This window comes from Semicossyphus pulcher, unplaced genomic scaffold, assembly GCF_022749685.1.
Source record: "Semicossyphus pulcher isolate SPU_LCO1_2020_fin unplaced genomic scaffold, fSemPul1.0.p SCAF_5, whole genome shotgun sequence".
In the NCBI taxonomy this organism is placed as follows: domain Eukaryota; kingdom Metazoa; phylum Chordata; class Actinopteri; order Labriformes; family Labridae; genus Semicossyphus; species Semicossyphus pulcher.
In genome coordinates, this window is record NW_027211726.1 from 28,528,146 (window position 1) to 28,553,786 (window position 25,641).

Genomic DNA, 25,641 nt, shown 5'->3' on the forward strand with positions numbered 1-25,641 from the left:
TGAAAATCACAGGTTATTTTAATGTCTGACTTGATTGTTCATTTGTACAATGTGGCTTGCAAACACATGTTAAAGATCTTTGTATAAAAAAAAAATATTTTATACCATTACTACTTGGAAATAACATTTGAGAAATACTTTACAATTGAAACATGTCAGCATTACCGTTGATGTACAATATAAAGTCAATCAGATCCACAGAATTGATCTATACAACTGCAGCCAGCTATGGACTATAAAGTCGCATATATAAAGTACCATAAAACAGCCAGGAAAGGAAAAATATGTACATTTTCCTGCTTGAATAATTCAGTTATTAACATAGAATTAGAGGCTCAAAACTTTATAATTTTCTACACACCAATTAAGGAACATAAGGTGCCTTATGAGAAAAAAATGTAGTGATATGTGCTCCATGAGAATTAATTAAATGATCGACAAAAATAACAGTAAAATGCACATGATTGATATTAGGTTAGAATCAACGCTCTGAGGTTCATCATGATCATGATTCAAATAGAACTACAGGTGATTTTAAATAAGAAACACTGCTGCATGCACGTCTTTCACATTTGTCTAAGATCCTGTGAGGAGTAAGGCAGGTGCTGCGTGGCACCTTAAGATGGACCTCGTAGTATTCATATATTAAAAAAAAGTGTATAAACTCTATTGGGTGGTACCATCGACAGTGTTAGAACTACAATCATCTCTTTATGTGCATAGTCTCGTAGAAAATCTAACGTGAAGGCAGGTAAAGGCGCTGTGAGAGTGGTTTCCCCTGAGGGACACAGTGTGATATCGCTCCATCATCTCAGCTCAGGCTAACTCTTTCTCAAGTCCCAGCAGAGGAGGAGGACGATGAGGAGGAGGAGGAGGGTTTGTCACTCTTTTAGTGTTGGCAACAGGTGCCTCTATCGTGGATGCACCAGGAACAAACTCCTCCTGACCTGGAGTACGTCTGTGAACTGATTTGTGGCTTCTTCTTTCGCTTTGGTTCCAGTTATCAGCAGCAGCGGAGTCTTCAGCTGAAGCAGGTTAGCAGGCATTCAGTTTCAAATAGACCAAATGAGCCATGTTCAGTTCATAGTGTGAGAGTGAGACCCTGTCACTACTCCCAGACTAAGTGCTTTACTGGTTAGCATGGGCGGCTAAGGCCGGTGGAACCTGGAGGAAAGAGAAAGAAAAGGTCAGGAGGTTTTTCATGCAGTCTTCAAGTAAAAACCTTCAAAACAGAGCTAATGATGTATTGATGAGTGTGCAGAATAAACTCGCACACAACAGTTGAGGTGAATTATTGATGCGTTTATGTGTATAGGAGCCTGACCGGGTATAGATCCTGCTTTCTTCGTGAACCTCCATCTCTGAACTCTTGAATTCATTGAGCTCCTTACGGATGGCAGCCTGAGAGGAGACATGAAAGAAACAGCACTTCAGTGGGGGGACGGTTTTATCCATTTATAGAAAGGCTCAAAGGAAGAAAAGAAGTGTGTGATCAAAGCAACATTTAAGAAAAAAAATCATGTTTATAACTTTGAATAGATCTTAAATAAAAACCATAATATCTAGAGTATAACTCTACCTACCACAATAACCTTCAGGTTGTACAGGTTATAGGGATGTGAATTGTTTGAGGACACTCAGAGACTGAAGAATGTTCAAATAACTTAATAACTGGAGAGTTAAGAAATTAACGTTTGTTTTTGTTTGTTTTTGGAGAAATATGTTTTAAGTAATAATCAAAGACTTTTGAAGTCACTATCTATCGCTGAATGAGATAACACAATGATGATTGAGCCTATGACCCACTGATGAAAGCGTCTTCAGTGGAAAAAATCACAAGAGGCGCCCAGTTAGTGACGCGTTTTCCAGTGGTTGGTCTGCCAGAGAGGGTAGGCGGAGCTAAGCCGCTGCTTTTCCGGTCTCTGCAAGTGTTGCGAGTAAACAGTAATCTACTATGGCTGAACAAACAAAGAAAAGATGGATGACTACAGATAAGCCTTCAAAAATAAGTGAAAATCCAAAGAAAAAGAAACAAATGTGATGCTAAGATGAAGGCAAACAGTCTGAAAAGGAAAGCGACCGTCAGCCAGGAAAATCAAGAGCTACAACCGGAGCCAACCGTGGACGTCACACATGCAACACTCTCTGGATATCTGGGAAGTGTGCTCCTGCAATTACCGTTTATCGCCATAGGTGCCGCCAAAGAGAATGAAGCTGAGATCTTGGAGATTGGAACTTTAAATAAAAACACTAATATCTAGAGCATAACTTTACCTACCAAAATAACCTTCATGTTTTAGGGATATGAAGCATTTGAGATATTTTGTTTTTATATTCAGTGTGGTTTTGGAGCAACATGTTCAACATTGTTATTTAGCAAAACCTTATTGAACCGCAGGATTTTTGCATGTTTTATTTATAACACATTTTCAACACTTTCGTCAATTACTTTGGTTTTGCATAACCTTTTAACCTAGGTTGTACAGAATCTGAGGATATGAAGCAAAGATCATTTCTAATGCAAAGCTCTAAGGGTTAAACATGTACTTGAAATGTCTCTTCCAACATATATATAATTTTGGTTCGTATAGATTTTCCGAGCTTTACTGGACCAGGTAATTCACTTGCGTCTGTATTGCATTCCTGGGATTCCTTCTTGTTACTGAATCTGCTTAGAATGCAAATCCTCTCACAGTTGACCAAAGTAAAAGACATTGCTGTCAAAATGCACACAGCTTAGGCTCGCTCTTGCTAAAAAGCCTCTAAGCCTCAACATCCCTGTTGGTATAAAGAGAGGTGTAGATTGTGTGTGCGTGTGTGGAGACTTACCTTGTCAGCAGGAGTGAGCTTGGTCCATGGTTTATCTGCCCGCCGGTCGTAGTCGTGGGCGTGGGTGCTCTCAACGTACTCGTGGAAGCGGAGGATCTTCCTCTCCTGGAGTTCAGCCACAGTGGGTCGCTGAGACAGCTGAAAGCAGAACAAACACGAACATGTTAATTCTCAGGTGCTCTTAGAGTCAGCTCAAAGTTCAAAATAATAATAATAATGGTAATAATAATATGTAATACGGTTTCTTGATGGTATCCTGACCTTTCTTGTGAGCCTCCGTTTGATCTCACTTCGCTCTAATCGTCGATCCGTTTCGTTCTTGGCTGCAGGAAGGAAAAACATTCCATTAGAGAGGGAAACACTGCGGCCAGTCAGGTGGATTTCATCCGAGCTGCCGTCGGCACGCTGTGGTTACAGGAATCTCTAATCACTGGCTCGCTCGCCACAATGAGAAGCATTGTTTTAGTGTGGGCAAGAAGCGTCGCCTTGGCCGAGTCATTCGAGGACAAGTAAGACGCCGAGTCGTGGATCAAAACATGCTGACAGATTCTGACAAGTATTATATTGATACTCGATTCTGGGACCAATAACAGGGATGCTGCACTAGCTGTGACTTCATATATTAAGGTCGATTCTTAAAACACTTTGTAGATTTAAGCTTGAACAAAGAGAGCTTATGAATATTTAGACTTAAATCAGGATTTGTTCATAACTGCCACATCGGCAGGTCGCTCACATCAGAAACCCCATGAACATGGTTCTGTTCTGTTTAAACTACAGTCAATGTGCACAAATGAGTGTTGTAGTTTGTTGTATGGCAGACTTGCATCAAATAGGGATGCACCATAGGATTTTTTCTCTTCCAAAATTGATACCCAAATTATCAGCAGAGGCTCAGATCTGACCATCTTTCACTGTTTCAAATTAAAACTCTAATTAAGATTAGTCCTCTGCGTGTGAGCTAATGTGAGCATGTAATTACCCATTCATCCATAATTGGTTTTTAGGTTTATGAAAGTGCACATTACAATGAGTGGACCTCACTGCGTCAGACTCTACCTGTGTGTGTTTAGTTACACACACAGCTCCTCTGGGGGATTACTGGTGTTGTGTACTGATAAAGAGGGAAAGCGCATAACAAATACATTGTAAAGTAAATGTGGGCAAAGATTACAATGTGCATTTGTCATCTCGAAATTGAATGGGTTGCCTGGACTGCGCACAAACTTGATTTATACCTGGCAGCAGGATTATTGGGAGTACGATTTTCTGGAGGCATTTGGTATTTGAATTTTGCCAGCTTCCAAATCCAGGCATGTGTTGCCTGTTGCCTACATTATTTCAGTTATATCACTTTAACAAGAATATAAAAAGGAATAACCAACAACCAATTTTAAATCGTATGGGCTAATGCAAAATTACACTTTTTCCCTGAAATATCTTGATGAGTTTGACAAGTGGCATGCACTCATTTTCTGCCTTTAATATACACATATGCATCTACATTGACATACTGTGCCCCAGAACAAGTCTGGCTTAATTATATTCTACACAGTTTTTGGAATTTTTAAAATATTCAATAACTATGTTCCTTCATAGAAATGTAGAATCTGTTGGCAGGAACGTGGATGTTAGGGACGGCAAGTGCTCTGGTGTCTGTTTGAACTACGCTTGTAGTCTGAGTAATATTGATCACCAAACAGTCTGTGTGGAGAGCAAAAGAGGCAGAACGTAATGCGCCGTAATGGTGATTTAGCTTCTTATTAATCTCTATAAACATCTGCAGCAAGTTCAGCTAACAATCTGCTCTAGATCTAAAATTCAACTTGAGACTAAATCCCTTGATGATGCGTCACGAAAGCTGTTCAGCGTTTTGATTACCCCGACTTCCTCGAATGCATCATGAGTGCATCAGAAATGATGGATCCGACTTCCGTTCAACTAATGAGCATTTTAAAGTAGTTTTCTTCTCCTCTTGAGGACAGACCTGACAAAGCTTCATTTTGACTTTTTACAAATCTGCATCATGATGTTGAAATTTCGGTAAGACCCGTTAATTTACATCAGTCACAAGAAGAACTGCTTCTTTTTCTGTAAACAATGAAGCACGCGGAAAAGGAAGTCTTTTATCATCATTTGTCACTCACCGCTGGCTACACGCCCGACACGTTCACCGTTGTCCCCAGAGGTTTTATCGTCATCAGACTATGGCTGATAGGATCCGAGATCCGAGCAGCAACTGACCTATAAATCACCCCAGGCCGCCACACCTTAACGTCACCAGTTTTCCCCATATGTCACCGGACAGCCTGAGTAGTTGCTCCGTGTGCTCAATCACACGCTAAAGGGCACCTTGTGTGTATATACGAGACGCTGAGGGGCTTGACAAAGCGACAGTATATGTCAGCTTGGGAATGATAGCGAGCTGAAGGAGCACAGAAGTCCTTAATGCCTGCCATGGCACTGAGTATGAATTGACTCACAGCCTAAAAGATTAGTGTTTGAAATTTCATTTAGTCTCTCACTGTTTTTAATCCATCTTTTCATTGCAATATCACATGACCTCCCTCTAGAGAAAACGAATAAGTTTTGTCCTAATTTTGTCAATACCACCATTCTGACTGCACATTCCTCTTTATAAACAGTTCATGTGTGGTGGTTTGGGATTCTCAGTTATTCATATCAGAAACATCTTAATTAAGTCAATCCCGCAATAATATTGTCAAATGTGCTGTGTGTTTAGTAGCAATCAATATGCCCGAGGCAAGAGGTGAAATCCCCCCCCACCCACACATTAGCCACGATGAATGACTAATGAACATTATTGATTTCAGCAAAGATGAGAAAATGAAGCCTTTTGACCTTGAAGTGCAAAATAAACACACCTGAATGCAGAGCTGAGGGGTGGGGGGAGAGACAGATAAAAGGAGGGAGTGAAGCAGAGTCTTACCTTGAAGGATGTTCCTCTGCTCCAGCTCCTCTGCTGACGGTCTCTGACTCAGCCGCCTGAAGACAAATAACAGTGGTGACGACACATTTTTAATGGCTGATGTTGATCATTGTAAAAGGACTATAATTTGTCTTGAGTAGCAGCCAGGTCAGTGACAAACTGAAGGTGTTTTATCTTTGAAGTGGATGTAGAGCCTCTCAGATAGCACGACTTACTCTATCAATATGTAAGGAATGAGTCAAGCTGTGATGGATAGAGGGATGAACAATCATTTACCGTGTCAGTGTGGTGCCGATCTTGTTCTTCAGTGCCAACCACTGCTCCCTGTTGTGCCAGCTCATGCCGTCGTGGTTCTCCTCCCGATTGTTCCTCTCCTCCCTCTCTTGTCTCTCCAGCTTCAAAGCCAACGTGTCCTTTCTCTTGACTCTGCTCGCCAGCCCACCTGAAACAGAGATCACCGATATTATGCAATCACAAATTTCTAAACTTTTCTCATTGCCTTGCTAAGAGAGAACCTTCGTAGATAGTGTTAAAAGATGTAGTATAATGTTTAGTTGAATTGGTCCAGAGTGCTGGTCGACGTGCTCACTACAAACTAGGAGCCCATTGTACAATCATGTCTGATCCTGGACAAAGAAGCACTTCAAGGGGAATTTGTATATTTCTAAACCTGGTTGTGACGTATTGAACGTATTAGTCAGTTAGATTTAAAAACGTGAAAACGTGGCAAGGTTTGAAATAACTGAACTTCCCCTATAGGAGCAGGGGCACACTCACATTTTCACGAGTATGAACAATAAGCTGACTGTGCAGTAAACGGGCTACAGCTCTCAACTTGCTGCACGTTATAATTTATGTTTCTGGTTGGAAAATAGTTTTTATACGCTGCTCGAGACAAATGATACTCTAAGATTCATTTTAAACCAAAAATGAATCACTGATGGTTTCTACAAGCTTAATGGGAAATGCAGGTAATCTATTGTGAATGCCACACTCTAATATACAGCCCTGCTGTACATAAGCAGAAAAATATGCACTGTAAATGCAGATATTCATCTATTTTATCTGCCTTACAAAGAATCAGTGTTGAAGAATGAACTAAAGACTTGAACAAAAAAGTGTTTTTTTGTGTTTTTTATCATGAAATACAGACTTCTCAACTTGCTGTCCAAACTAAGGTTGTCAAAATGTTCAATACCACGTGTTTAAACCGATACAATCAGCGTTATTTTGGTGTGCGATAGTACCGAAAGCTTTAAAAAAAACAACAGATCTACAGTCAGATTTTCAACCCAAAGCTGCCACGAGGAAAAGAGAGGGCGCTATGGTCAAGTGACATAGACGGAAGGTGAAGAGAGTGAGCGCCTTTAATGAAAAGAAAGTAGTGAAACAGAAAAATTATTAGTTATTTCGTTTTACATCAGTTCCACTCTAAACAACAGAATTCGCTCACACCTCCGTACAATCCCGCAGGAAGGTACAGGCTTTAGTTTCAGTCTGTAGTTGCACTTCATCCTGCACAGTGTGTCTGTCTACTCCGTTCTCCGTCACACCTGGAACTCTAATACTGCTCACTATCACAGACCGGCAAATACCGACGTTTTGTAAACTCTTTTTACCGTCCCCATAATGTTAGCTTCTGCTGCAGACAGACCGAGAGCACAGCAGAGAGACAGCGCTGTCACCTGGTTTTCATTTGTTCCTGACCTGCAGAGCACCACTGCACAAATTGACACCAAGAAATGTCCCAAATGTTCATGAGTGATAATTGAGAGGGGAGGCTATATTTGAATATGGTCTTAACAATAGCCTATCAAATAATATGAAAAATAAACATTTTAAACATTGAAATCCTGCTCATTAGGCCTTTAATTACTGAAACCAGTTTGTCAAATGAGCTGGTATGTGTTCAGTCACTTTTCTTTACCAGCGCTTTGTGCAGGAAAACTTTAAAAACAGGGAAGATTACCCACTTTTTGGTACCCGACAGTTCTTTTATTGTTGCCATGGTATCGAGTATCTTTTTTTTTTTTTTACTCGTATTGTATCTAAGTTTAAAATTCTGGTATCATGACAACCCTAGTCCAAACCAAAAGATTCTATCATGAATGTATCATATACTTTATGACATATTCCGAGTGTTATTCTTGTATGTTTCTTGCTCTACTTGTTGGCACGGTATAAAATGATCTCAAGTTTAAATTCCTTTTGATTTCTCTGTGAATCCACACAAGAAATGCGGTGGTGGCGGTTCTGTCTTATGATCATTTACTTTAAGAGAGTTTGTGGTTAATATGTATGTTAATCAGGGTAGAGATCATTTTAATTTAATTGGCTTTACTAGAAAAGGCACCGTTTTCTTTCCTTTACTTAAATGATATTTCTTATCGGTAATGTAAAAACAGGGAATGAGATAAAGTCCACTCGAAACCCAGACTTGTATTTAGGTTTATTAATTTGCACTTTTATCTCCAGCCTCTCCCTTTCTGGATTATTGTATCTGTGTGAAGGAAAGCCCAGCTTACTCATTGGGGCATCTTCATCGTCATCATCTTCGTCTCTGTACAGGATGGGGCCATCAGAGTCAGACTCTTCCTCGCTGTCTCCAGGACCTCCACCCTCATGGATAACGCTCACTCTGGGGTCTCCGACCAACCCCCTCCTGCTGCGCGGCTCCAGCTCTGACTGGCGAGGAAGCCTTTGAGGGTGAAGCTTCCTCATCTCCTCCTCCATGTCGAAGTCATCGTCCTCTGGCCTGTAAACAAATGCAGCTCTGTTATTTCCAAATGTAGGGATTAACTCTAAAACCTTTTCTTGTAATCATATTCAGAGGATCTAATCTGGTATGCAGACGAGGACGATTAAAACGGTTGCAGGAATTTTGCTACCCATTTGCCAGGTGAGGAAATGAAGGCCAAATGTTTAAAGGTTAAACAAGGCACAGATCCATTTGATCCTTATTTGTCTGAAACCCAGATAATCTTCAGGCCAACAGCCACGAAAACAAAGTCCATGTCTTTTTTTAAATATGAATATATTTTTGAATTAGGTAGAGCTAATCTAATACTTCAGATAAAAATAAATCCAATAACAACATTCAACGTGAAATGATAACTTCAAGATCTTGTTGTGGGGCTTTTGGCTTTATTGGACAGGACAGCTGAAGAGAGACAGGAAATGTGGGGAGTAGTGAGTGGGGGGATGACATGCAACAAATGATCGACAGACCGGGAGTCGATCCTGTGTATAACACAGGGAGCCAACTGTAGATGTCTGGTTAAATTGGGTGTCATCCCGCAATTACTGATTATCGCCAAAGGTGCCACCAAAGAAAACGCAACTGAAATCTTCGAGACCTTTAACAGAATAAAATGTATTTTAATTAAAAACACTTAAAAGCTCTTTTTGAAAAATATAATGAATTGTCTTTTAGTTAACGATCTGTTGTTTACACACTAACCCCTCCTGACCATGCGTTGTCTCTTGAAAAAAACATTATATTTGTTTAAAAATTCTGAGCAGCATATGATAAGATGCTCTTGAAAATATAGAAAAACATCACATCTTCCAAAAAAACCCTGAAACTTGATCTTTCTATAGCTGCCTACCTTGCGAGTCCTTGTGACTACACTGAAGAGCCATGCTTTACTCTAAGTAAGGTTTAATGGATTTAAAGTGAACAATAATTATTTTCATTTTTTCTTTTCAGGTACTTTATCTATTTAATTTTTTATTTTTTACACCGTAGTATTTTTTTACATATACCTTGAGTTCCTTGTTTGTTCTGATTGGAATTTTTTTCGTACAGAGAAACATGTATTTTAATATGCACATGAAAATAATTGCCTCTTCTTGACTAATGAAAGCAACAAAATCAAAAATTAATCTAAAGAGGAAAAACGGCTCTCCCACTTTCTCAGCTTCAATCTGTTATGTGCGATTGTAATGTACAGAATGTAGGACACTTACAGCTTGAGAGGTTCGATGGTGATGGGGAGAGAGTTACGCGAGTTACCCCCTGCCTCAGTGAGGAAATCTGGAGGAGACTCAAACAGCAGCGAGTGAGCCCTCTGGGAGCCGTCTGGGTTGGGTTGAGCTGGGCCGGGGCTGGCTAAGGCTCTTTGGATCAGGATGTGCAGGGGGATGGCTGGAGGCTGGTTAGGAGGCTCTGTGGTGGGGCTGGGGGGATCAGCTTGCACAGAGGGCACAGGACCAGAGGAGGAGGAGTTGGGCGGCTGGAGTGACTGAACCCTTGGAGGAGACGGAGGTATGTGGGACGGTGGTAAAGGCAGAGACTCAATGAAGGCCTGAGCAGCTGTGTTCGTCTTGTCTTCACTTTTTTCTCCTTTCCTGACAGCAGGGGGCGTCGGCAAAGAAGCCGGGTCAGTGGTGGGAGACTCAGGTGCCTGACTTGGAGGAGAAGGGTCCACAGAATGGCGCTTAGTGACGGGGGTCATCCTCTTAGGTGGTGTCGGTGGAGAGCGCTTAGCGGGCACTGGCACTATGATGATACCACTGCCAGACTGCGATAGCTCCGCTGTGAAACAAAACAAAAAGAAACAGTTACAAACAATATTCAATTAGTGTTTCATCAAAAACAGGGGTGTCACGATTCTCCAAATTTAAGATTTGATTGGGCTTTGCATTTGTACACAACTTCGTAGAAAGTGCAGGAAACAGGAGGATGTTCCAGTTCAGTCATCAAAATCATCAAAATTGAAAACTCGTTTCAACCAATTTCAGATTCAGATTTGGAACCGTGACACCCCTGAAATCCACAAAAATACGACCTGCAATCAGACCATGAAGAGGCACATTCAGTCTGTAGGAGGGTGAAGTTAGTTTCATTAACAAAAACAAGCAAACATGTCCATAACAGCTTTAGAGGCAAACAAAATAACATGTTCCTGTTAATGCTGAGTTGGTTGCTGAGTCAGTAGAGGGTTGACACACAATATTAACACACAACTGTATCAACAGTCTGTAAAGAGCATTCAGTTTTCATGCTTTTGTCTTTGCAGAGTTAGTCGAGCTGAGAACAACTCCAATAGCTGCAATACACATGCAATGCACTATTGGTGTTAAAATGGAGGGTGAGGTATTCCATTAGCAATGAGGGCGGTGAATCTAAACAAGCAGTCTGCAGGCTTTATAAAGATGCACCGAGATCTTGCACCCTGCTGGGTACCTGAGCAGGTCTGGCAGGCGCTGTGCCGCATGTATGCTGGTAGGGAAAGGTAGAGGCCGAGCTCGCTCTGCCGTCTCCAGCTGGTCCAGTAACAAGGCTGCCTGACCCTAGAGCCCCTGTTCAATGAGGAGGCTGGCAAAAATGAGTGGAGATGTCAGGGATGGGGCTGGGTTTACATTCCAAGCTGGGAGATAAATTTGAGAGGGGGTGTTTGGATAAAGTCTGTCCTGGTTTGATGCTCTCCAGAAGCAAAGTACACACCCGAATATCCCCTCTGGGGATCAATAAAGGATTATCTTATCGTATCTTACACCCGTAATTAGAACAAAAAGAACTTCTGTGGAGATATAACTTAAGTTTCTGAGGAAAATAAATAGTTTTGTTTATCATTCTGATCACACATCGTGACACTGCTGCATGGCAGGTCCTGTTGATAAATAGTTTGTTTTTAACATTCCTGCTCAATGTGTAAGGTAAAACGTGTCTTTCAAAGAAACAATCGTCCATAGTATAAATAGTCCAATTGCGCATGGCCAGAAAAAAAGGTAAAAAAGGATGTGCTTAGTTGCGATACATTTTTTTCATTGTATTATTTTTAGATTTACAGTTTACATTTGGACCACCAAAACTCGACTTAAGTCGCCAAATTTAGGGACTTGGTGGCCCAAGCAGCCAGCGCTTAAGAATTTAAGTGTCTACCATTGTTACATATCAGCCAATATGAGGTTATTGCAGATAGTTCTTATCAGTGTTTACACCGGCTGATAAATAAGTATACATTGCAGTACAGATTGCCAAACTAGGTTTGCAGTAATTTAAAAAAAAATGGGTCACAATTATCTCCACCAGTTTCTCCACCAGGAGGCACTGACAGGTTGATTTTTATACTGTAAGATGACACACGCATACAGCATGTTCAGTCACATATATGAGGGATTCATATAAAAATTGCTTTTGATTTGCGTGGATGTTAAAAAAAAAAAAAAGACAATATGCATTTATCATTTTCTAAATATCAGGGTTGGCCTAAAAAATACAATTTTTGTCGCGCTATGGATTAAACATCAAAACATTTTCATTTTCTCAAATAAGCTTTTATCCAACACATTGGAGAGAAAGAAACAAATGGAATACAAATAGAAAATAGATGAAAAAGATGCATTCTACAGGGACTGCCTACATGAGGCACGTGTGTGTGTGTGTGTGTGTGTGTGCCCATTCACGGTCACACAAACATTTTCCAGTCATGTCAAAGTCCATTACCAAGTAATCTCTGACTGCCAATAAGGCAGGCTGCTCTGCACAGGCACAAAACTGCGGACTGAAAATGTATCAGTGTGAAATGAAATCCACTAACATATGTATGGAAACCTCGCCTAACAAATGGTGGTGGAATGCGTCCCTGCCACAGATACTGTTACAAAGAGACAGCACTGGGATGGGCTGTAAACAAGAGCAGCTGTGGCATGCTGGGACAAAGGATATGAAATACTAAAAGCCAATCCGTTTCTATCTAACCTCCAGAGAAGTGCTGGCGTTGCATAAATGGTGCAAAGACAAGCCAGTGCGTGTTCTCTCCTCAGAGACCGTGGGCTGCACGCACTGAAGCTGCACAACAGCAACTTATTGGAAAACACCTCCACAGCACTGAGCTGCAGCCTCTCTGAGACTCAGCTTACACATGTGATCAAGGTAACTGTTAATACCTAAATAACCTTGAAAACATACTACATTAAATATTTGGTTTTCTTTACTGACAAACTATACGTTTTGTTCTTTACATCTCTAACCAACCACAGACGAATAAGTCTGTCAGGCCAAAACAGCCACACAACAACAGACAAAAAGTGAATATCTGCATCTTTGAAATAACGCGCACACCCAAGGTACCATGTAAATCCCAACCTGAGCAACACAACGGTTTAGTATGAATGAAACTGAACAGCCTTTGCTCTACTAGAATACTTCAGGCAAGAGGACTTCAATAATTAGAAATAAAAGGCCAGAAATGCAGAGCTGATATACACCTGGGATAGAATATAAAGAGTAATACCAGCATTTTAACACCTGGACCCTATTATTTTGGGGTCTAAAGGACCGATGAGGAAGACCCTTAAAGTACAATCACTAGAAGTTCTTGTTTCTGTCACTGACAGGCTCAGATTCAAAGAGTATGACAACATTACAGAAAGCATCCCTACAGAGATAGATATTTTTGTGAGGGAGTAAACATTGTTTTTTACCAGCAGTTAGTGGTTTGCTCGCTCTCTTGAAAAAAAACATTAAAAAAACAACAACAGTAATTTTGCCTCACAGAACATGGGAGTCGCTGGTCCAGCACTGCTTTGATCAATATGTTTGTTTTTATTGTTGTGTGACTTCAGTGTTTTAAACACATAGCTCACATCCAATACACCACATCAACACAAACAAATTAAACGGTTGATGCAGAAACTCTTGTGTTTTGCAGGGTGAAATTACTGTTTTTGTCAATGGAGTGTGGTGGCTTTGAAGAGAGCAATGTAGCCAACTGTTGTTTCTGGTTAAATAGGAGGTCTTAGCTGAACAAAAAGGTCTGTTTCCATTGAGATTGTTTCGCAAATGTTGTCAGAAACATACAGTTAGAATCTGAGCCTGTCAGTGGCAGAAACAAGCACTTAAGTAGAAATTCTTTGATCTGGTGCATTTCCACCGAGAGATTTTGTTGCACCTATTAAAAAATCTATCTGTGTATATGTATATGATCAGGCTCTCACCATGGCAACACTAAATAGGGAATGACTTGACACCTGTTCTGGGGAACGGTATCCTACAAGGGAGTATTGGGCCACGTTAAAGAAAATAATCTGAGATTACAAGTTGTAATGTTAGGAGAATAATGTCTTAATTTTAGGCTATGGTTAGTCTATATGTCATATTGGAGGGGAATATCAGAAGAGCAGCCAGTCGCCTGCCGTAAAATGACTCAAATCATGACTAAAAGTTTTTTTCAAATGAAATCACTTTTCAGAGTCCCAAAACTGTTGTGGTGCTGATGTGCCAACAGATTAAGTATATCATATTTGGGAAACCTATATTAAATATAAAGCTGTGTAATGTGCTTGCGCATTACTACGTGTTATACGGTAACACAGTCTGCAGCGAAACCTAGGAGACTAGGAGATCTCGTTAGGTACGCTGTTTCCACGCTACCATGTGTGTTCAATAAATGTAGCTCTGGCTTAAGTGGTATTAAGCCTCCTGTGCAATTATTTACAAGTATAACTTCACTAGATGCTCCACGTTTCTCATTTTAGCACAGGTGGATGGCTGCTCTTCTATTTCTCCTAATAAGAACATATCTGCTAACAATAGCATAAAATTACGATCTTATTCCCGTAAAATTACGACTTAATTCTCTTAAAATTACGACTTAATTCTCTTAATATTACGACTTAATTCTCGTAATTTCAGATTTTTTTCCTCTTTAATGGGGCCCTAATACTCTGGCATAGTATCCTGTAACAAAGTGCTTTTACTAATTTAGAGAGCATCACACAAGTCCATTAAGCCCCCACCAATACATTTTCAAACTCATGAGAAAGACTGTAGCACTCTGTAGAGGCAATTGTTCAATCCAGTATTTAACATGCAAGTTTATACTATTGTTTCTTTACTGTTTCTCTGCCTTATTAAAATCCTACAAAGCTAATTTTGGAAGTATTTTGTGTCTTTCGTCTTTATTTGTACTCTAAGATCAAAGCAGCTGTTTATAAAGAATCCTATAAAACTGCAGAGGCAGACGGCAACAAACTCACCAAGCAGTGCAGGGTTGCTGTTGCGGTTGGAGGGTTTGGGTGGAGGGACAGGAGGCTGCTTGGCGTGGGGAGGGACAGGGGGCGGCGCTTCAGAGTCAGCTGAGGAAGGAGCAGCGTGGGGAGGTCGAGGTGGGTCTTCAACTATAAGGGAGACAGTCCTGGGAGGCTTTGCCACAGCTACAGCAGCAGAAGAGGAAGCAGAGGAGGTGGAGGAAGAGGATGAGGAGGAAGAGGAGGGGGTTGGACTCCTGCTGGACTCGGTGTTGGAACTGAGGAGAAATTTAGGGGGAAGCAGGGCCTGCTTGGGTGCGGGAGGTTCCTGCTGAGAGTCTTGTGCTGCACGAGAGTCAGGGACGAAGCGGACACCAGCAGACTCTACACACAAACACAAACACAAAGGAGGGGTTACAACAACAACAAGGCGTTTACTGTTGCTCTACTGTAGGAGAAACACAAAAAGATGGCAAACAATTAAACACTGAAAGAAAAGCTGTCAGAGCTTACCCAGAGGGCAACTCTGATCAAGCTTCTACAGTTGTTAGAGAACAAAAAGTAACGTGAAGCATAAAATATAAAGTTAACAAACAGCTGACGTGGAGAGAGATCAAAGCAGCAAAAACGGGTCTGATGTGTTCTTCCGTAAATCCATGAATCAAAGCTTCATGCCAACTGTTCTAGTTTGTTCAGGATTTCAGACAAGATTTCAGACAGTTATTAGCCCCATATTCCCTGTCAGATTTACGGTTCTCTCATCATTTACCCAAAATGCCTTCACAGTACTATAGGGGACTTTGGTTTGCACATCTGTTGGTATTTTGACATCAAAACACACTGAAAATTGTTTGCAGTACCCAAAAGACAGAGCGTATGTGTGTTGGCTCAAGTATCCACCTGAGACAACAAATACAAGTTCAAACAGCGCAGAAATACTTCAGCTTCTCTCACAAGAGAATCATGCAGTGGAAAACAAAAGGCGTTCATCTCTCAACCTCGAGGCTTTGGATAATTGTTTTTTGTTTTTTTGGTTGTTGCCCATCAGACAAAAGAGAATGTTGCATCTAAGGTGATTACAACTGTTCAAAACATGTGTTATTATGTAGATAATAATAATTATATCCCTCTTCATTCTCTCTTTCTTTCTTTCAGAATCTGAAATAAGAATAGTCTAAAGTGTCCTCCAAAGGCTTTAAGCTTAGGTTGTTTCTCTGATTACTTCAGAACCAGACATCCAATTATATACTGTAGTTAAAAACGATGGGGACGTGGCATTAAATGCAAAGAAAAGTTGGCTGGAATTTTTTAAATGGCTGACCAGGTGTGTGTGGTTAAATACTGAGGCTTATACTGGAGTTTGCTTCAGCCCCGAACTAAAATAACAAGGAACAAACAGTTGAGTCTCAGTATTGAATCACCAAGTCTGATTCAGCTGAAAAATCCTAAGTCGGGTATAGCCCTTTCTTGCACATTGTACTCGCTGACCCAAAGCTGGTCAAAACCCATCTTAGCATTTGGATGATGTCACTGCATTAAGTTACCACTTCATACACCAAGTCACGGTAGAAATGAGACAGGCTGAGCATGTAGTTATTACGCAAACCTCTATCATGCACAAACATTGGAAAACATCTTGAACATAACCTAACGTTAAACATTCTGTCACATACTTTGTGACACAGGGGTATGATGTGCTACTGTGCTACTTAGATCACAAGCACAACTGACAAAACAAGTTCCTGGAAAGGTAACAATGGCTCTGCAATCATTTTATACCTGAAATGGTTGTTATCATTCTTTTATTGACGATGAGAGAGGGCAGGATTGTCAAGGGAACATTTGGTCTGAACATTGCTTTGCTAGGCAGCAAATATACATTTTCATAAAGTCCCAGAAGAAAGAAGCTCACACAGCATTTTCTCGTCTTGCTCTACCGTGCCTCACTATAAACAAACAATCTCCAACAGCCCTGGAAAAATGGAAGAAAACTCAAGGCCTTTATAGAAACCAGATTAGCTTTGTGGAAGTGTTGCAGTTTCGAAAAAGGTCTGGGCACCAAACACTTGGTATGATGAAGAATGGAAACTCATTGTGGTTTGGTTTGGTTTTCTTTGGTTTAAATTAAGTAATATGGTCAGTAAAGTTACATACATAAATAAAGTTATGTAACCTAGATGGTGGAAGTAACTTAATATTACACCAAGACAAAAAGTTGACAAGACGTTGATTTTGGATCTAGCAGGGCTCCTGTTTCCTGAGTGAAAGTTCTGTGTTTGTCTGACCCATCCATCACCCCCAACCAACCCCGTAAAGCAGACTTTATCGCTCCTTTAACTACATCACCAGACTTTCTAGAGGATTTACTTTCTCATTATTTTGCATTGCCATTTGTTTCTATAAGCAACACATCATTTATATCACATTTTTGCAATTGACATGTAATGCAGTGATTATTCAGAGCGACTAGCCTGAATAATATGACTCCTTGATTTTCCATTTTTCTTTTGGGATCCCAGTGACCCAGGTTCAACACAACCATCAACTTTTTTACTAGTAGTTTCTTAAGTGTCATTGCCCTGTTGAATGTCACAAATTGGCAGGTGGAAAGCAGAAAATCAAAGGTTAGGTTTCGCTACAAAAGTCAACATGAGAGGGATTCTTACCTGAGCGTTCTCTGAACTCTGCAGCTGGCATGTATCGGGGCAGAGTGCTCCTCCTGTCAGACTCTGAGGCTGGACGAAGCTTCTTGTTGTCCTCTGAGGAGCTCTTCTGTAGAAGAGGCCTCAAGTCCATCTCAGACACCGGCCTGACTATAGGCCGCGAGTCCTCCACAGGCCGCTGAGACTCAGGCTTTTCTCTCCGGTCCTTATCCTCCCTCTTTTCCCGCTCTTCTCGTCGTTCTCTTTCATCTCTCTTGGCCCAGTCTTCCCGTCTGTCCCTGTCCTCTCTTCTCTCTCTGTCTTCTCGCCTGTCTCGGTCATCCCTCCTGTCCCCATCATCTTTATCTCCTCGTACATCTTTTCTTTCCCTGTCTTCTCTCTCTCTGTCATCTCTCCTTTCCCTCTCAGGCCTTCGATCCCTATCTTCTCCCCTGTCTCTCCTTTCCCTGTCATCGCGATCCTTACGTTCCCTCTCGTCCCTGTCTCTCCTTTCTCTTTCGTCGCGATCTCGCCTTTCCCTATCATCCCGATCTCTGCGCTCCCTCTCGTCCCAATCCTTCCTTTCCCTATCGTCACGATCTCTGCGCTCCCTCTCGTCGCGATCCTTCCTTTCCCTCTCATCACGGTCTCTGCGCTCCCTCTCGTCCCTATCCTTCTTATCCCTATCATCACGATCTCTCCTTTCTCTATCATCTTTCCATTCTCGCCTTTCTCTGAAGTCTCTGTCTTCCCTCCGGTCAACTCCACCATCCCTTTCTCTATCGTCTCTCCAGTCTCTTCTTTCCACGTCTTCCCTGTTCTTCCTTCGACCTTCTTCCCTGTCATCTCTGGCATCTCGCCTCTCTTCCCTGCGGTATCTATCATCTTGCTGAGGTCCTCTGGGTAAAGATCCAGCTCTTTTATCAACATCTGATGGCAGACGGCTTCTTCTGTCTGCGTCCACAGAAAGCCGTGCGTGAGAGTCCACATCCAGAGGTGCCCGGTTACTTCGGGAGGCATCGGACGGGGCTCTGTTTCGACGTTCATCTTCCTTGGGCAGCCTGAGGGCATTCCCCTTCATGTCAGATTCCCCACGAGACACTCTCGTACCTGCTTCCGACACCCTGTCCATGTCCATTGGCACTGGGTGCCCATTTTTCACTGGTGGAGCTTTAGAGTGGTTTAGATCATTGCTCTCTGTCCCAAAAATAAAGGTTAACAGATGTAGTTAGTGTCACCAAAGATGGATACATTTATTTTTAAATCTAAACTAAAACTAAAGCACAACCTACCGTTTTCTGGGATATCCTTTAGGACCCCTCTGGCAATCAGCTCTTGGCGACTTTTTCGAACAGAAATCTTTCTTTCCAAGGCTGAAAAAAGGAAAAATATATCAAAAATCCTGCATACATTAATGTACACAACAGGTAAAAATAGTAAGCCCAGCATACCTATTGATGTCTCAGCGAACTTTTCACTTTGCTTCTTCTTCCTCCATTTCCAGGGCTTGAAGATCCGTCCCATTTTGGAGAACTTGCCTTTGCGTTTGGTTGGAGGTGATCCCCCACCAGAGTTTCCTTCTTCACTCCGGGTTGTGCTGTGTTGCAGGTCGACCTCATCATCTGCAAGAACATGACACAGTGGAAAACAACAGATGAGTCAAAGTATGGCTTTTGTAAATTATTATTTTGATTGAGAGTGTTATTGAAGATAATTTAAAAGTGAAGAAGTACTCCAGGAAGAAAATGGGCATTGGGTCTTTGGGGGATTAAAACCAACCCATTGGCTTGGTTGTGGAAATTCTTCCAGAATATGTTTTATCATGATTTAAGAAAATGATTTAACCATCAGATTTTGTAATGCTTTCCCTCTAAACCCTGCCTTTGCACTTGAATAGTCCCTGCTTGCACTTCAAGCACAGCAGAAGGCCAAAGTAATCTCCAACAATATATGGGTCAGTACACACTAGCAGATGCTCTCTTACATTTAATATACACTTTTTCCAGCAGTTCATTGTGCAAATGTAAATGTTATGGAGAAGTTCCTGCTATGCTGTGCTGACTAACCCACACATGCTTCAGGCTTACTCCAAAAATTCTCTGCAAACCTCTATAACAAATTGGCACAATGGAATTCAATCATCTGCGTACTAAATGCCCACATCTGGATGACAACTGCTAGGGCCTGTGACTACAGTTCAGTCCAGTCAGCCTTTATTTGGTGCAGGATTAGTGACAAAAGTAAGGCTGCCCCGTAAAAGTTGACTAATCGAATCATCAGTAGAGAACACCCCAGGTTTACTTGCATTTGGCCAGACGAATCTCTGCACTTGCAATGCAGGGGAAACAGCACGGAAGGATGTAATCTTTATTAAGCAATTAACAAAATTACCCTTCACAAAAAAAACAACAACATAAAAAACACTCAATAAAGCAGTTTAAGGTTTAAAATCTGTATTTCTTTGACGCTCTAAGGGGGGGCTTCAGGGGCTGCTAGCTGTGCTGTGGCTGTGGTTTAGCTTGTGTCTCTGATAATTTAAGACAAGAGCCTGACGAATATGGGATCATTAAAACCAATTTGGATTATGATGGGACAACTCATCAAATACTGATATGGCAGCTGATATTAAGATTTTAACAATTATTACCCTGTAAAACTCTGAGATAAAAATGAAATCGTCCCTCTTTTCATGCTGCAACCGATGCATGGTTAGATTCCTCATAAGGCATGCATGTCCACACATTGGGCAGGGCTGAGCTCTAAGCTGCTGCTTCAGTTATCTGTCATAATAAAAAGGACCAAACCTCAAAACAAGGTTGGCCCAAATTCCACTCCTGCTTAGCCGTCTGAGCTGTAACCATAGAGCCAGACAGTGAAATATGGGCACAGCTTTTCCTGCTATTATTTACATGCTGGTGTGAATGAATGCGACTTTTGCTACAGTAGTGATGGTGAAACTATTGCGTAATAACCATCAATATAAAAAGTTAAGGTATTTGTTTTAAAACAAAGTAATGATAATAAAACTGCAGTTGAGAAAGATTCACAGAAACCATGACTCAAAGTACCCAAGTGGGTTTTATGCCATTGAAAATCCTCTGACAGCAGCAACTGGGTGTGAAACCACTGTAATTCTTTGGTGATGAGTCGTGCAGCAGCAGTTGCACAACTGAGAGCACAGAGCTGTGCACAAGGTCTGTGGTGCAGGGGCAGGAAAGAGGGAAGGGGAATTGACCACTATAACCTAAAGGTCATGTGCAGGTGAGCTCATTTACTTATTATACTACAGTGTGGATGTAGTATACGTGACAGGAAGATTCACTAACGAAAAATAATGTGCCGAAAGAGATCAACTCACTGTCACAGACAATTTCCAAAAATGATGATTAAATCAAGACACACCTCTAGTACTTAGATCGTCTTATACACACATTTTATGTTATCAGTAATCAGTCTCGGCTTGTGCACGTCTTGAATATCAATAACACAAACATTGTCAACAACCAGTAGGTGCTTTCACCGTGTCCTTGCTCGGTGTGATAATTAGACTGTAAGGACAAGGCGCTAGCGTGGCAAACAGCTTCTGTAAACCTAAAGAAAGAGAAAGTAGGGAGGTAGAAAATGCTTTGCTATCTGCCTGTTAGCTTGTAGGCAGGAGCAGAAACATTACATTACTACGAGGCGAAAAGATTGGATCCATGATTCCGTTTAAGAAATTCCAGTACTGAGTGATTTCAGCAGAGCAATATCTGACTTACCAAACACTGACTGATGGTTTACCACCGGTTTTTTCACACATGCATCACTGACGGATTAAAAAGTGGATTGAACCCTTTACAATCATTATAAAAACCCTGCTCCTGGAGATGAAATTTCCAAGGTCAGAGATAAATGTAGCCTGTATCAAGAATCATAAAGGAAAGCAAAAGGAAAAGAAAAATATTTTGGATTCGTAAATGATTATTGCAGGATGATTTAATCAATCATGAATATAAGACCTGACAGTGTGGATCTTCAGGCAGTGGCTCTGTCTGTGCGGGGTTGTTTTGGAGATAAATGTGCTGTACGTTCAGTGGGCAACCCCAATCAGACCACATGCTGTGGACACAACGAGAGTAGTTTTCCAAATGTCACATAGGATAGAGTTCACCCTAACTTTTTATTTAACCAGGCTAAAGTTGCTTCTTCCATTCCTATCTGCAGTATTTCACAAAACTTATCTGCCAAACTTTAATTAACGGTGAGTCTCACCCAAATATAAGGGGATTCTGTTGGCCATTTTCTTTGTTAAATAATCTTGCTGGATTCTGTTTTAAAGTGTCCATAATGTCCCTTGCTAGCTGGCCAGGGTTCTCTGTCTGTTTCTGGGCAGAATTTCTAATTTTATCATTGCGAGTTTGTGATTCATAATCTGCGTTAGCAGGTTTGTCAGCTTTAGGTCAAGGTGGATTTATAATTCTGTGTTAAAGATGTCTAATGTAACTACAAGTTATGGCTACATAGAGCACAACTACTGTGATTGGCCTGCTAGAAAGCTCTGTGTCAAACCTATGGAGGATACGAGTGTTGTTGCTAGTTTGTAGCTAGCTGCTAGAGCCTGTTGGCTTTCACATAAAGCTTAAATTCAAATGGTGATGGCCAGTCGCAATGTCCATAGTCGTATTGTGTGTGCATATTTTCGGTGTTATAAGCAACTACCTCAACTTGATCTGCTCAGTTTGGGTCGCCATTTTTTTTTTATACACAAAGAAGCTGGAAAAGCTAAATACTCTGGCATTGACACTGAACAGCCAACTAGAACTTTAGGGGTGTAACTGCAGAGCAACGCAGACAAATCAGCTCACAAGTGTAAATGCTCACAATGGCTTAGAACCCTTGAGCAGGCTAGGCCGTAGGCTCCATTTGTTTTCAATGCCGTAGTATAGATCAGACTTTATACAGAAGTTTAACATCAAGACTGCAATTTTATTTCCAAAGCCTGTGGCGTTATAGCCTGGACAACAATGGATTTTTAAGAGAAGGTACCAATATCAGTATGGGAGTTATTAAGATCTGATAATGATACACTAACTCATAGTAACTGGTTTAAAAATGTGACACTGAGTGTGACATTTTAAAGAGTAAAAATATACGTGTGCTATCCAATGGACATGATATGTCATGGCAACACTGTTTCAAATGATTTTAAACATAGTTTATTCTGTACAATGTTTTTTTTCTTTTGACGTTCTGACACTGTCACTGTAAAGTTGCCACAGCAGCAATGGGGGCATCACTGGAGCATCATTATCTGGTTTATTAGTTACAACTTAATAGACTGTGTCACAAGAGAAAATGTGCAGAGCTACACTGTGTCATGTGTATCATGGCAGGACAGAAAGACGTGTACTCTTCAGCCTTGACCTCCTTTTTAAATGGTCCTTATGTGTTATTATCTCGACTGGAGCAGATAAAAAAAACCACACACTTCACACTGGCAGGTCACATTCATTTGTCAGTATGTCAAAAAGCAATATGTTTCACATTCCTTACTCTGTGTGTATCCCAGTTTATTAACTAAAGCTAAATGTGTGATCACAGTCTTTCCGTTTGTCAGTTTGAAATACAAAAAGAGGAATCTCTTTTTTTTTAAACCGGGGCCCTTTTTGACATTTTGGGTACAAAAAGTTTTGGAACTGCCCCAGCCGAAGTCCTAGCTGGTAGCTTTGATACAGGCTTTAATGGCTCAGATAGTTATACTAAGGGTCTAGCAACATTACAGAAAGGATCCCTTGATTCTTTGCAGATATAAACCTGTTTTCTGTTCAGAGTACACTGAACACATTATATATCTCTCTCCTTAAAGCCACCAGACTACATTGACAAAAACAGTAATTTCACATGGCAGAATATGGGAGTTACTGGTCTACCACTGCCTTAGATCAGTTAGTTTGTTTTGTCGTGTTACTTTGGTGTTTTAAACACATAGATTGATTCAACATAACACAATAACACAAACAAGTTTAACTGTTGAGGCAGCCATACACCAACAACTCCTGTGTGTGGCGAGGTGAAATGACTGTTTTTTATCTCCATGGACAAACAACAGTCATACTACCCTGCAGAACAGGGAGTTGCTGGTCTTTTGCTGCCTTTAATGGTTTGTTTGTGTTGCTGTGTCACTTGGAGATTTAAAGGGTCAGCTAGGATCCAATACAACACAATAAACTTAGAAAAACTAACCAAACTAATCAGTCTGTGGCTGCCTGGATCGGTTTACTAACCCTTTAAAACACCAAAAATGGTCTCTTTGTAGCGTTTCTTTTCATATTGTTGCAAGACACTTTGAGTAAAGATCTGAGACTGTCAGCAGTACGAGACGCTTGACTGATTCCAAACCTTTTTAATTATTAGTCAGTTAGAGCTGAAAAATGTAAACATATTGCCAAGGTTAAAAAATATAGGATTTCCCTTCAATGAGTTCAGAATGATCAGATAGACATATATATTTTATTAACTGATATGCCTGCAGTTTACTTTACAGATAATTTGGAAAATACATACAAGGCTGGTTAATTGGCATTCAATGTTTTACCATAAAAAGTTTTAGTGTATCTGCTGTATGAACTAGAGCAGGCTGTTAAATGCATGCGTTAAATCTCGTGCTAAAATGCAGGCAACAGAAGTCAGTGAACTCCCAGCTATTCCTGACAGATAACACAGACTCCACTGGCTGTTAAACTGGGAAGGGTGGGGTGGTAGTAAACTGGGAGAGCACAGATGTGGTTTAGCTTAGATTGAAGCTAATTTTGATGTGGTAACCTTGTGCTAACGAAGAACATGAGTCTAAGATGGCTGATTTTCACAGAGCAACTAGAGTATTAAAAGGCACAGCTGTCAGACCCAAGCTGAAAGACCCAGTCCTCTGGTATGCATTTATACAGTGACTGTCAATAGGAGAGTTTATTCAAACAAAACCTGGGACAGTAGTAACAACATGGACTTCTGTAAATGTTCAGCCAGCCAGACTCATAATCATGAAACCTGCGCTCACCGCCCGCCACTAATGCAATACTCTGTCGTCCTTTGGTCAAGCTGTCCATATGACTCATGCCAATCACATGACACCACATGTTGACACCAGCTTCACAGAGTGGCACTTCAGAGGCAAAAATACATTTTGGAAGACGATATTCTCATGTTACTCGTGCATTTAGGAACATGTCTTAGAACAGAAACCCTCAAGTACTACATGAAGCACGCAAAACAGACAAACAGAGCTTCTTTATATCTAAAATGAAGAGAGGGCAGAGCTGTAAAACAATCTCCATACAGGGTGGTGATTAAATTCATGTTGATAACGGTGACAGATCTAACACACAGTCCTCTGGTTGCTTCCGTCATCACATTTTTTGCCATATCGCCCTGCCTTACAGCAGGCCATGACCTACAGCTTAGTGGCAAAAAATTAAAGGCTGTGAAATTCTGCAGATAAGAGGTGACAGACAGCGGGCGGCCTGTGTTACATAGGTGCTGAATTCCAAAAGCTGCAGGCTGTGTTATTAAGAGGAACCGTAGGTGTGTAAAGAGACAGGACCCTCCTTTTGACAGCAAAAACAGGTTCTGAAAGTGTTATTAGCTTAACCAACAACGCGGGGCTTCACTAGACAACTTTAAGGAATACACTGCAATTTAAGAAATTAGGTTTAAAACAACAAGAATGGGGGGATAGCCTGTGTCAGCCGGTGCCTTGTTCCCCACATCTTGTTTTGAAAACAGCCTCCACAGGCACATGAAGCTCTGCATGCAGACAGAGAGAAGTCTGTGTATTTCACAATCACCACATTCCATCTGCATACATTCTTGTTCACCTGTCTGAGCCTGCCGACCTCCAGGTTTCTCTCTGCTTTTAAAACACCTGCGCATGTTTCCTATACCCCCTGTTGTTGAACTAAGATACAAATGCAAAATCAAATGTTCACAGCAACCATTTAGTGCTGAGCCTTTGGACTTTGACTTACCCGTGTTGTTTTGGGCTGGTTGCTGGGCCACTGTGTCACTGCTAGCACTCTGTCCCATGCTACAGATCCTGTCCCAGCTGGCCTGCCGGGCCCTGCCTCTCCTGAGGCCCGCGGCAGAAAAGGAAAACCAAATGCCACTTCGCTCGTTACCAACCAGACATCAGAGCTCCGGTAACTTAAGACAGTCTGGACTGCTCACTTGTGTTGTTCAGTCTCACTTGTGTCTGTAGTCTTGCCCTCCCCC

General features: G+C 41.2%; 1 protein-coding gene across 2 annotated transcripts; it reads right to left on the reverse strand.

Moving 5' to 3' along the window:
• phactr4a (phosphatase and actin regulator 4a) lies at positions 1-25,641 on the reverse strand. 2 transcript variants are annotated; one of them, XM_069681492.1, is made up of 14 exons: positions 25,398-25,641; positions 18,849-19,019; positions 18,690-18,770; positions 17,422-18,594; positions 14,765-15,139; positions 10,968-11,099; positions 9,749-10,316; positions 8,305-8,534; positions 6,056-6,221; positions 5,780-5,835; positions 3,091-3,152; positions 2,830-2,967; positions 1,325-1,401; positions 1-1,164 (listed from the first exon to the last, which is right to left on the reverse strand). In XM_069681492.1, the coding sequence occupies exons 1-14, from the start codon at positions 25,453-25,455 to the stop codon at positions 1,149-1,151; spliced, it is 3,303 nt and encodes a 1,100-aa protein (XP_069537593.1). In that variant the 5' UTR covers positions 25,456-25,641; the 3' UTR covers positions 1-1,148. The 2 variants fall into 2 exon arrangements, with proteins under 2 accessions (XP_069537593.1, XP_069537594.1); XM_069681493.1 differs by lacking the exon at positions 10,968-11,099.

What these genes read in the sequence shown, in the direction of transcription:
- phactr4a (XM_069681492.1), bottom strand. Translation starts at nt 25,455, where the DNA reads ATGGGACAGAGTGCTAGCAGTGACACAGTGGCCCAGCAACCAGCCCAA. An exon ending in AGAGTTCAGAGAACGCTCAG is followed by an intron (nt 15,140 to 17,421) that starts GTAAGAATCCCT and finishes GTTTGTGTGTAG; the next exon opens with AGTCTGCTGGTGTCCGCTTC. An exon ending in AGCTCACTCCTGCTGACAAG is followed by an intron (nt 1,402 to 2,829) that starts GTAAGTCTCCAC and finishes GTCTCCTCTCAG; the next exon opens with GCTGCCATCCGTAAGGAGCT.